We start from the raw sequence: 12500 nt of genomic DNA, 5'->3' as shown, positions 1-12500 counted from the left end.
TATGGTTCACTCAGAAAGTAAAAGGGAATGGTTCCACAGTTCAAGGGGAATTTCGGTTTTATGAGCAAAATACCATTAAAACGTCACTGATCTGCCTTGAGAAATCAAACTAAATAAGGAAAATACATTGTTTAATTAATTAATCACCTATCTTTGAAAACAAGGTGATCAAAGAACATTATTTTTGTTTGCAATATTTCCCAAGCCATACGAAATTAACCAAACTCACTCGCTGGTTAGTATGCTTCTAATGTTTCTTTGCTGTGAAGTATTAACAACTGGTGACTTGGGTGATGATGATTTTCTTGGGCTCATCGTTGAGTATGAGTTCTTTTTTCGAATCTGCATTCAAGGAGAAGAATAGATATACTAATGTAATTATTATTATGTCCAGAAATAGAGGATAATGAGGTATATGTCCTGTATGATTGCCCCTTATCCTGTACCTCATTCACTTGTCTCCAGGAATATCACTTTGTGTCTCACTTTATTTTTACTCCCCAAGTTAGGAGACCTAACTTGACTCCTGGGAGAGAGACTTAACAGATTTTACTTGTCAACTGGGGTGTCCTGGGGCACCTGTGTACCCGGCAGGATATTTTATTGCAGGATTATTTAAACATTTGGGTGTACAATTGTTGCTTCGTTGTGTTTTGGCTGCGAGTGGGCCACAACTGGCACGTCAACACAACCAAGATGTAAGATGTATGTCAGATTATAAGTTGTGATTGTTTTCTTTTTCTTTTTATATGTATCTTGGTATTCAAGTGTAATGTAAACTTCTGTTACGTGTTCAAAAAAAAAAATAAACAAAAAAACCCAATATTAGTACTAACCTATTTCCATTCTTGCAAAAAAATAAATAAAACAATGACAACAACAAAAAACCAACAGCAAACCATGTCAGCAATTGAGAATGGCATACCTGTTGAAGTGATTCCCTGTGGAATTTAAGCAAATTTTCAACCTCTTGCAGCTCTCTTTTCATTTTGTTTTCTGCATGGGAGAAAACTGGATTGCCATTGTGGATACATCTGAAAAGGACTTCAAGCCTGTAAGAAGTAAAAATGGTGTTTAACAATAGATGTTTCAAGTACAACCAGTAGCTAATAATTAACAATACCGTAATTATTCAATGAGCGCGTTGGATATGAGATGTAAGGTCAACTAAGGTATGAGCTGATAACCAAGATTGAGTGAACTAATCAGAGCACGAGAAATGCATTCACCAAGGTTGAAATTTTAATAACATATTAATTACCTTTGGATGAGCTCTTCATGCATGTCAGTTGTGTCTACCAGCTTTTCGCCAAGTGCTTCTGTTGTTTTAGTGAGTTTTTTTGTTAAGCCTTGGAGCTTCTCCAGGTGTTGATTTTGCTTCTCCTTTTGGTCTTTAAGTATGGAGATCCTAAAAAAAAAAAAAAAGAAGACCCTCCTGAGTTAAAAATACACCAATCCTGTACAATACTGAGTCATTTTAGCTTCCTTGGCCACAGCTGAAAATTGTTTTAATGGTGTATCGGAAATATTTTTAGACACTTGAAGAGAAATTTTGTATCTCCAAGCTGCCATGTAATATTCTATTTATTATATAAACACCACTGAAATACTAATTTAAAATCACTTTATGAAAGGCACCGAAAGGCGCGATTTTCGTGTGTCACCATAGCAACAGTAATCTTTTCACGTGTGAAAATAACAAGTTATCTTCACATGTGAAGATATCATGTTTTCGCGTGAAAGCTCACTTGGTGTTTCATTGGTGTTTATATAATAAATACATATAATAAATATGGCTGAGAAACTGCTGTGAATTTGTGCTTCTTCCTGTGTTGGGTGGGGCAGGGAAGAGGGTGTTATTGGCCTTCTTTTGAGAATATATACATGTATGGCCCAAAGGAGGAACAATGGGAAAGGTCATACCTCTGTGTTCCATCATTATGGTTTCGTAACAAAACACAGAAAACTGAGTGACTGATGAGCGTTTGAAAGGAAGAAGTCATCCTTGCACTTATCTGGACAATTTAAGCAGTTATCTCTTAGAGCAAGTTTCAATCGAGTGTTGTAAAACCAAAACCAAAACCAAAGTAATTATTTTGGCCAGTCAAAAAGGACGGAGACAATCCAGTAAACCAATCAAAACTCAAAGTTATTACACATAGCCGACATAAAGCACGGGAAAGAGTGCATGCATGAGCCACGATTGGTTTTGGTTTCACTTCTGATTGGTTGAAAAAGTGCGATGAGAACTTTAAACCAATCACTGAGTGAAGTTGTGCAAAAACCAATTAAAGCAATTCGCTAATTACTAAATCGACACTCAAATGAAAACCGCTCTATGGACACCTGAAAATTTCAGATAAAAATTAAATTGTCCAGGTAAATGCAAGGATGACTTCTCCCTTTCATCTATAACCAGAAATTCAAATGTATATGTCCATTTCATTTACGAGGGTTTGTTCAAGTGTTATGCAAGTTACAAAGATTTCCAGAGAAAGAAGAAGAATAATCATTGATAGTGGAGCCTCATGGACCTTTTTTCAATCTCCTCTCTGGCCTTATTCTGTTTCTGAATGTATTCTTTTCGTAAGATCTCCTGTGCTTGAATGAGGAGCTGGTAACAATCTTGCTGGGAAAGTTTCTCATGTGCTGCACCAGCTCTGCCAAAACAAAAAATTAGCTTGAAATGACGAAGTTGCATCAGTGCTACAGGCATATCCTGAAAAAAAAGTCAACATTGGGCTTCTTGCAGGAATGCAACCTGTGACCTTCAGTAATAATATAAGTACAGATGCTCTAACACTGAGTTTAAGAATCTATTGGGAGAAAGGACGTGGAATCATTCCATAAAGTACCATGAATTTGAACGGTATTACATTGCCAGTACCAAGAGACAACAACAAGCACCTTCAGAATTTGTCAAAGTGAACAAATGCATTCCACAATTATACTAAGAAATTTAAGCATGTATATTATAAATGTGTTTGAGCAACAGACAGCACCTGAGCCTACCACATTTGCATCTAGTAGTTAAGTAAACAGGATCAAACAACAACAACAACAACACAACAATAATCTACCCTAGTTTCAAAAGGAGTTTTCACAAGTGCTCTTGTACAAATTTCAGTAGCTTCTTGGGGAGCTACCAAAGATTTTTTTCTTATGTAATTTTAGCTATCGTTCAGTTGTTTGCCACCTGAGGGAAAATGACCAAGATGCCCTGGTGACCTAATTACGTCTGACTGTAAACAGTAAAGGTAAAGTAACTTTATTTTAACGTCGGTAGTTCCTTCAGCTACGAGGCTGGTATCAATAGAAGCCGATGGTGCGCCCTTTACCCCCCTCCCTCTGTAAGTGCTCCGTTTTACAGGTATTTAAAGCTATTATAATAGCTACACGGATCAGAGGAAAGTCGAAACAGATGTTTAAGTCACCGAGGATCTAACCCGGGGACCTCTCACTCCAAAAGCCGCGCACTAGCCATCTGAGCCACAACTGCTATAGTGTCTTTACTGAACTCAGACTCCGCCCGATAATTATTCTAATACCGTAATTAATTCTTATTTCTAAGACTTCTAAGCTGACTGAAGTCATCGGTCAAAATAACCTATGCTTTACAAAACTGTAGCTTCCCAAATTAATTAATAGCTCACCTTAAGAGAGGAGTTGAGGTGGTTCTTGTTAGGATCTTCTCAATTTGAGTTTTGAATAAACCTACATTCAAGTGTTGTATGGGCGATCTGCCAGCACTGTAAAACACACGAAAAAAAAAAAGTGAGTCTCTGAATGAAAACAAATTTTTTATTTTTCCATATATCAATAATAATTATTATTCATTAACCCTTTGACACCCAAAGTGGCCAGACTTAGTATTTTACTCTGTCTAACGCCACACGATTTTACTCGTCAATGGGGTCAACCCCCAGGAGTCAATGGGTTAATATATTTCCCTTGTTAAGACTCCAATATACACTTGAATTGAAAATACCGGTAAGTTATACTATGTTCATATCTACCGGTAAGTTTATCATCCCAAATTGATGGGAACTTACATTGTATTTTCTGAAACATTGTTTTTGGTATGTGAAGCAATTATGATGACTGGCCTTTGTGGCGGGGTATACATTACCTATTTTGATTTAATAATTGCTTTCAGGCTTTTCACGTCTAGAGTTAAGACTGAATTCGACAACTTACTTTCCATAACCGATTCTTTCATCTCTGTCCATTGTTGGAAGGGAAGGTGCTCTATCACTTAAACTAGAACAAATGAAGCAAATTGAAATCAGTTCTACTCACATTCTCACCTTTACAGCTTAATCCATGGGTCTTTTTAGAGAGCGTTACTAAACACAGGAACGGAACGGAATGAAACATACCGGAATACGCCGGTTCAATGAAACAAAATGAACAAGAATGGCACCGGAATGACACCAGGGTGAGGCGGAATGAAACCCAAATAAACCGGAATATAGCAGAATGAACCCGAAAATGCCAAAATTTGGTGTTTTAGTTCTGTCAGTTTTTGTTGTGTCACGTGATTCCCTAAGGGAATTGCATGTGCTTTTGCCTTTTGTAACATTTGGAGTACTTCGGTGATGAGAAAAATTTGACAAGTACATCCATCCCTAAATGAATAATTATTCGTTGTGGGAGTACTAATAATTTTTTCGTGAACAAATACAGTTTACTGTAGCAAGAGAAACAGTTATTGTTCTTTTCTATGGATCCTGCATTCACTGTACTGTACAAGTCAGAAAAGCCATGAATATTTTTATTTCATTCTGACAGGTCAATTGATGGGTATTGCCCAATCACAATCACGTTCAGCGAACCACAAACTAATTACCGTTGGTGCTTACCCGCTTCCCATGACCCAGATGTGATGGAGATATACAGAAATACATTCGTGCAAACCAGAAAACTCTTTTTCTCTTTCCTATTCAGATTGTTGGCAATAATGCCTTTGAACCTAAATGCAGTGTTTCCTTGTTTGAAGAAAGAGGAGTCAGAGGCACAGAAACAATATTGCTTTCACTGAACCCAACATAAAAGTCAATCTCACCACAGTGGCTTAACAATACACTCCATATCTGAAGACAAACAAAGCATTGAAGAACCAAGTATCCTGCTTTTAATGACACATACACCCAACACCGGAGATGGTGAACTGCAAGACAGAACAAAGCAATTTAATTATTTATATGAGATTAATAGGTAATGCAATACATGTGCCTCTTAATTACCAAAAAATAACCTTTCTTCAGCCAAGTTCAATTAAATATTATAACTTGCTTCATTAATTAAATTCTATTAAAATGTTAATACCAGTTTATTAATATCAAAGAACAGGGGAAAATACTGTAATTTAAAGTGTATCATCATTTTTGGCAAAAGGACAGAAAAGTAAAATTGACAAGGATTAAATTTTCTTCACCAATCTGTAATACCTAACAGCTGTCGGAGATGTACAAATCATGTGTTGTACAATGGCTGATTCATCAGGATCAAAATTCCCCTGGTCGTCTGTAAAGAACATCATAGTAAATTTAATACCAGTATTAAAATACCGAATATTAGGGCAAACAGACAAAAAGAATGAATATTAACAATGAAATAAGTATAGCATTCATTTGTCAGTTCTCTCAATTTGTATGTCAAGCAACTTGCTTCTGAATCAGTTGCAAGAACCAACAAAACAACCGCCTGATTAAAGTGAACAGGAAACATTATTCTCCTATCAAGCAGCTTGTTAGTTCCATGATGGTAACCTGAAGAAGGTTGTGTCTAGAAAAAATTCCATGAAATAATAAATATTTCTTGGTTCTTTGAAATCACCAATCTGGCACAAAAGAAAATGCTCATTTACCTTGTACACAATACTCTTGCAATTTGGTGACCCAAGGTAGTGATATGCTGTGAACTCCTGTGTTGTGTGAACAGTGATACTGATATTGGGAACATGGATCTAAAATGAAACAGACGTAGACAATATCATCTTATTAGCCTGGGTAAAATTTTATTAATGCACATTATCATCATTCCCAGCACCACCACTGTATAGCAAACAACATATTAAGTAACCCAAAACACCAGGGCCAGTGCTATCATCATCATCATTGCTGTCATTATTGGTCATGAAATTAATTTCAAAATCTAGATCTGCATTAATTGATGTACTAACCTTTCAAAAGTCTTATCATGAACTGACTTTCATTTCCATCAGAGTCATCTTCAACAGAGCTTCTGTCTGACTGTGATTCTGTTGTTTCAGGCAACAAAGACAGTTGTAGCTCAACACATTCATGAACATAAAGAGAAAGATCTGGTTGGCTGCTCTCGCTCTTGTCAGATGTACTAGTGCCTCTGTGCCAGGGGGATATTTCCTAAATGCAAAAACATGTAAAACTCATTTATTCTTAAACTGCTATAATTGTACTGTGACCACAAAAAATCAATGTTTATCTTTCTCAGGATTTACTAATTGTTAACTTAACAGTAAGTGACCCACATTTTAAGCTTGATATTTTAACTGGAACTTTCCTATTTAATGGTCCACTATTACTAATTTTAAATTCTTGAGAGAGCTGGATTGAGGAGAAAATGACGTCAAAGACTCAATAGTTTAAGAATGCAATGCATGTGTATGTGGCTGAATTAATATACACTACAGGAGTTTTGGGCTTTCAGACTTTGAAACTTGTGTTTTGCATAATTATATAAGAAGCTACGTTTACACGCTGAAATTTTAAGCTAGTGAGTCAATGACATCACTTTCCCTAGATCCAACCCTCTGAGGTCCAATCGGTCAGTTTTGGATGTGAGTAATGGCGGACCGGGAAATTCAAAACTTATACTCAAAGTAAAAAGCCTTCAGATAAAAATCGAAACCCTAAATTCTTCCAGTCAAGTGTTAAGCAAAGTAACACACTTTCAAAATCTGAAGAAAAAAAGGAAGGGATTTTTTGATCAAAGTACAGAGTAGCACTTTAATGATGTTTGAGATCATACTCAGTGCAACTACTTTGCTAGGATGTAAGTTTTATTCAGTCTTTCCATACTTCAAATTTTTCATTTATTTAAACTGTGCTTATTATTAAATTCTCAATGAAAGTGATCATTGCAGCTGATGAACTGAGCAACTTGAGGGAGTTACGAAAGAAGCCTGAAAAAATGCAGGCTTGAATAAGACTCAAACCCATGACCCTGTGATTACACTTACAGTGTATAAATTATAATTCATTCATTTAAATATATACTCAACAAAATATCACATTTCTGATTGGTCAATGCTGAATGAAGAATGCATAAATAGGTTATAGAGTGAAATATGGAGGTTGTTATGGAAACAAAGCAATGGACTAATTTTATTGGGTATATAATAAATACAAAATCGTATCTTGCTCGTGCATTTCATGATTTATGGTCACTCGTGATGCTTTGAACTCTCAAATTGCACTCGCTTATGGCTCATGCAATTTTGAGAACTTTCAAAACATCACTCATGCCGATAAATCACAAATGCACCCGCATTCCTATACGTATAACGATTACTACGTGTTATGAACTTACAACTGACCACTCCTAAAACAGGCTTGATAGTTCAGAAGGTAGAAATTAAGTGCAGAGCAATCACTCCTTTTCAGCTCCACTGTGTTGAAACAAGCTTACCTCCTCATCGTCATAAGGCTTTTCATTTTCCAGAGCAATGCAGTGGTAGACTTTCCCACTTCCTGTTGCCATGACAACAACAGGAGGTTGACATTGGAGACAAAGTAAAGAGCAAGCATCTAGACCATAATTATCATCTGCAGCAGGGTACATAGTTAGTGGTCCGCTCAGCTGTGGTGGCCTATACCTGAAATAACAGATGAACTTACAGTGCAGGTACTCAAATCAAAGCTTGGAGGCTGGAATCATACGATGATGGGGAAAACACTTCCCCCCCCCCGCCCCTTAAACAATGTGACCTACAATACTAGACACATTTCGTTGGAACATGTTACACGAATGGTCTAGAATTGTCGTGTTACAAGATGGCAGCTTATCCTGTCTTCTCCCCCTCCCCCCAATTCAATGTTGTTGGAAAAAATTTCGGACAACTTCTGGTAGTTTTGAAATCAACATTGAAGGAGGGGGAAAACGGGAATGGGTGTTCCAACAAATGTGACGAGTATTGTAGGTTCAAGTTTTGGCCAATAACATAACTTGGTTGAGTTTGTTATTAGCTACATCTAGATCCCAGCTCTGTGCCAACAGGTATTGTCTATACACTCCAGCCCCCCACCCCTCTCTATAAATATCAACATTTCCAAACTTGTCTGTCTCAGCCGTTTATTTAAACTGGTAAGTGCCAAAAAACAGTTCAATGCTATCATCATCATCATCATCATCATCTTTATAGAAATGTGGTTCTGTTTAATTAATTAATTAATTAATTAATGCGGTGTTGAAATTTGGTTTGTTGGTTATTTGATAATCAGCAAAAGTAGGTGCCGGGACAAAATTGTTTCAATACTAATTATTGTAAAGGGTTCAATGATGAATGTGAACAAAAACATGAATGAATAAATGAATGAATGACAACTTTATTTAAGTTTCAAGTCTTAATAGCCAAGCACAAGTGCTCTACTAATTGCTGGGAGACTAAAATATAAGGTAAAATATTTTCAACTAAGATTTAGTAAAGTTAGAAAATAAAGTTAAAATTTAATCTAAGAACTAATTTGTTGTAACCTAATGTTTTGTGTAAACCTTTACAACTTCCCTGAGTGTGTAGAAAGTTTAACAGGACTCCGACCATTCATTCCCTTTGGCTTTCAAAAAAAGTTTCAACTGATTTCCAGATTATAGCTGTTAAACAGAAGAAAAAGTTCTTCCAATCATGATGAGTTTACATGTACCAGTACCTTGTTTGCAGAATTCTATGAAGAAGATAATAGATATCTCCATTTTCTCTCAAAATAAATACAGGGTAAGCAACTTCTTCATCTGCCTCGCTTGATCTTAAGCTTGTTCTTGCATAAACATCAGCAACAGGTGGAGCAAAGTCAAAGGAAATTACTCTTTCTCCCAGAGCTTCTGCAAAGGATGACATCGATCCAATGGACATGGACTTCCTGCTGTATTCTGCCGTCTGCGAGAATGTCTCTCCCAGTGGAATTATTTCCTCTGCACAAGTTGGTTTTAGCACGTTGTAAAGTCTGTTAGAGACAGTGAAAGTGACAATTGATGCAAAATACTGGTCAGCATAAGATGAATAAATTTTTAAAATAAAAAATTTTTGAGCCACCCACAAACACAGATACCTCATTCTTTTAATGATACATCTTCTAGTAAAAAGCTGGATTACAAACTACAAATAATTCAAAAGGGGTGGTATGGAATTTTAATATTATAACTATTGGCAAGGTTTCACAATAAATAGGTACAAAGCTTGGATTTTTTTCTTGCACTAAATGAGTACTAGTAAGAATGAAGCTGATGATTTGATAATAATAATAATAACAATAATAATAATAATAATAATAATAATAATAATAGAACTTTGAACATTTAGCATATTTTAGCGTAAATTGGTTTAGTTTATTATATATATACATATACATATTTTAACCTTACTTTTTAATTGTACACTACCTTTTAACTCTAGTTTCACTAGCCGGAGCACAGGCCACGCCTTGGCGCCCTGTGTTCCTTTTAACTGTATAGCATACAGATAGTTTTTACTGCTGCATAATAATAATCACCACCTTAGAGTATTAGATATTATAGCATCAACTACTGTTACTACTTAGAGTATTCTATATTATAGTATCAACTTATTATTAACCCTTTGACGTCCAAACCGGCCTAAACCGGCCAGACTTAGTATTTCACTTTGTCTAACGCCAGATGATTTTACTGGTCAATGGGGAACCCCTGGGAGTCAATGGGTTAATACACTAACATCTTTTAAGTTAAGGGGATAGAAAATTTAGAAAAAAAGGATCTCAGCTATCTTAAAATAAATTATGTATTTTATATTTATATTCTTCTTTTACTTTATTGTAATTATTATCATTTTTTTTTAATCTAGATAAATTTTATATATTCTATATTGTGGAGATTAGTTAGCTAGCATGTCCTCTAGGTTATGTTTTCACCCTTTTGTGCCATTTTAATGTTTAGCAAATACACGTTTTAACACTGCTGTCATAATAATAATACATTCAAAAGATCCCAGGTAAAAGAAGATCACACTGCTTGGAACATCTGACAACCTGAGCTTTATCCATCAAATAGACTTCTTATCACATCCTAACCCTAGGCCCAAGGATTGGGCCCGGTTATTATGCTCTATCACAGTTACAGATAAAAAGGAAATTCACAATAATAATAATAATATTGTTATCTAAAAGCATGGATTCCTTACCTTAAATTATTATCTGAAGTTAAGACCATGATGTGAATATCTGCCTGACTCCCAGGATACCACTTGACATCAAGAATCTTTATTTTGTGATGGGTGACATAGAATCTTGAATCAATGGGAATTTTCCTGCAAACAGGAAGTTGTAGAATATAATGCTTGTCTGCAACTACAGTCATGGCAACAAATTGCATTGACCTATGCATTGGCCAACAGTCAACCGACAGTCGATCAACAGTCAAGATATAGTCGAATGTCGACCCACTGTCAGTCAACTGTTGGCCAACACATCAAACATCAATAATCTTCGAAGTTCATATCACACGTCAGTAATGTGTGGGTGGTGTGGTGATAGCATGTTGGTGATCAATAAAATTATTGTTTGACTAAACGTTTTCGATCTTGCGATCATCTTCAGAGTGATTAAATTGCATAAGCCAACTGTTTTATATTTGTGGTTACGTAATACCAGTTCCCATGGGATATAGGGTAAGGTGGAATGACTGGACTTGTTTATTTATTTAGGACTGGTTTGAAGCGTGCGATGTAAAATGCCTCTTTTATTTTTCTCTTTGTCCATGAGTGAGCCGAAGTCAAAATGTCCCATGTGAATTTGTGTTCGGGGTGTTTCTTTAGGTGTTTGGCTGGTTCCATGGGAACTGGTATTACGTAACCACAAATATAAAACAGTTGGTTTATGCAATAAAATTATTGTAACCTAACTTTTTACCTTATTAAATACATGGATATTAATGACTGTTTTTTCACAGAAGTTTTTACTGTGTTAAGTATACAGGTATTATTGAGGTTCATCAGTAATAAGCTGAACTAACAAGCTCTCTCGTTTGACACTTCATGATGTATTTCATATCACAACGAGGGCAGGGTTGTGCTCTAGCAGCGCCCTGTAGCCCCTGGCAACTAACTTTTTTCTTCAGGCGAGAAGGAAATTTTAAATTTGTACAAAAATCAGCTGCTGGGCACCCTAGATTTCAAAATTTCAGAGCTTTGGGCTCCCTTAAACATTTCTTAAGGCACAGCCTTGGAGGGTCTTACCGTATTTATACCTGTTTTCATGTTGTTACATGAGGATCAACTCAATAAAATAATAATAATCAATAACATACCTACACAAAACCTCTTCACTTCCACCACTATATTCAGCAAACTTTCCCCATCTCATGGGCATCTCAACCACTGATATTCCTCTTTCCCCCACAAGAGCAAGATACTTTGATGAAGTGCTGAACAGCAAGGAGTCCACGTCAAACAAAGGAGCATCGGGGAAAACAAAGGTCTGTATGTTGGTGAGAACAAAACCATCAATATTTGTTCTGTGAGATGTCTACTTTTCCATGTCTCTGGGACTATTAGCCCTTAGACTCCCAAGTTGTTTGTCTAACGCCAGACAATTTTACTCGTCAATGGGGAACCCCTGGGAATCAATGGGTTAAACAATCTGTTGAATTGGTGGACATGTCAATTTGGTCAGTGGTTTTTTCGGTCAACTCACCCACCAACCAATCAGATAATTATTGACCCATTTATTCAATCAATCAATCAATCAATCAATCCATAAATCGATTATCAATCAATCAATCAATCAAACATCAATCTATCAATCAATCAATGAAGTCAGCCATTAGTCCAAACAAATGGCGTGTTACAATTACCTGAAATTTGTTAGCCCGCTCATTTTCAAAATGTAAGTTCTTGAGATTAGCGGTTAGCAAGACGTTTCGATGGGCATTCCACACAAATATTTCACCGTCATTTTCAATCAATATGTTCTTAACCGTTTTTTCCGGAGAATCTTCTGCAATTCGTGAATTTCCCTCGTCTGTGTTAGCGGAAATGTCTCTAAAAATTGCGTGGTCTGGTAAACGTTGTTGCCATTGCACTTCCTCTTCCACTTCTTGTCCCGCCATTGCACATTCACTAACGATGAATCATTACGGTAAGGCTTACATGAAGAAAAAATAAACCTCAAACCAGCCGTATGACGGGCTCTATATTTACGTGGTCAAGATGGCTGCCGAGGTAATTTTATTAGAAAATTAAGAGAATCGCCGTTTTGCCCTGCTTAATT

The 12500-nt window shown here is 36.2% G+C and overlaps 2 protein-coding genes across 2 annotated transcripts in view; one reads left to right on the top strand and one right to left on the bottom strand.

Moving 5' to 3' along the window:
* Window positions 1-12358, bottom strand: part of LOC137975838 (nucleoporin 88-like) — a 13412-nt gene extending 1054 nt beyond the window's left edge. The window contains exons 1-15 of the mRNA XM_068823032.1: window positions 12085-12358; window positions 11539-11708; window positions 10415-10540; window positions 8910-9203; window positions 7672-7858; window positions 6185-6386; window positions 5870-5968; window positions 5451-5526; window positions 5066-5170; window positions 4198-4260; window positions 3654-3749; window positions 2535-2660; window positions 1262-1408; window positions 926-1052; window positions 230-342 (exon numbers count right to left, since the gene is read on the bottom strand). Coding sequence (XP_068679133.1) covers window positions 230-342; window positions 926-1052; window positions 1262-1408; window positions 2535-2660; window positions 3654-3749; window positions 4198-4260; window positions 5066-5170; window positions 5451-5526; window positions 5870-5968; window positions 6185-6386; window positions 7672-7858; window positions 8910-9203; window positions 10415-10540; window positions 11539-11708; window positions 12085-12339 — 2186 coding nt within the window. The 5' untranslated portion in view covers window positions 12340-12358. The remainder of the gene's footprint in view (window positions 1-229; window positions 343-925; window positions 1053-1261; window positions 1409-2534; window positions 2661-3653; window positions 3750-4197; window positions 4261-5065; window positions 5171-5450; window positions 5527-5869; window positions 5969-6184; window positions 6387-7671; window positions 7859-8909; window positions 9204-10414; window positions 10541-11538; window positions 11709-12084) is intronic.
* Window positions 12359-12428: 70 nt separating this feature from the next.
* The window catches only part of LOC137975453 (stalled ribosome sensor GCN1-like), a 70758-nt gene continuing 70686 nt past the window's right edge, over window positions 12429-12500 (top strand). Inside the window, exon 1 of the mRNA XM_068822576.1 lies at window positions 12429-12451. Within this exon, the coding sequence (XP_068678677.1) occupies window positions 12440-12451 (12 nt within the window). The 5' untranslated portion in view covers window positions 12429-12439. The remainder of the gene's footprint in view (window positions 12452-12500) is intronic.

Source organism: Montipora foliosa, chromosome 11 (genome assembly GCF_036669935.1).
Source record: "Montipora foliosa isolate CH-2021 chromosome 11, ASM3666993v2, whole genome shotgun sequence".
Taxonomy (NCBI): domain Eukaryota; kingdom Metazoa; phylum Cnidaria; class Anthozoa; order Scleractinia; family Acroporidae; genus Montipora; species Montipora foliosa.
Note: the sequence above shows the minus strand (reverse complement) of the source record. Positions and strands in the feature narration are given on the sequence as shown.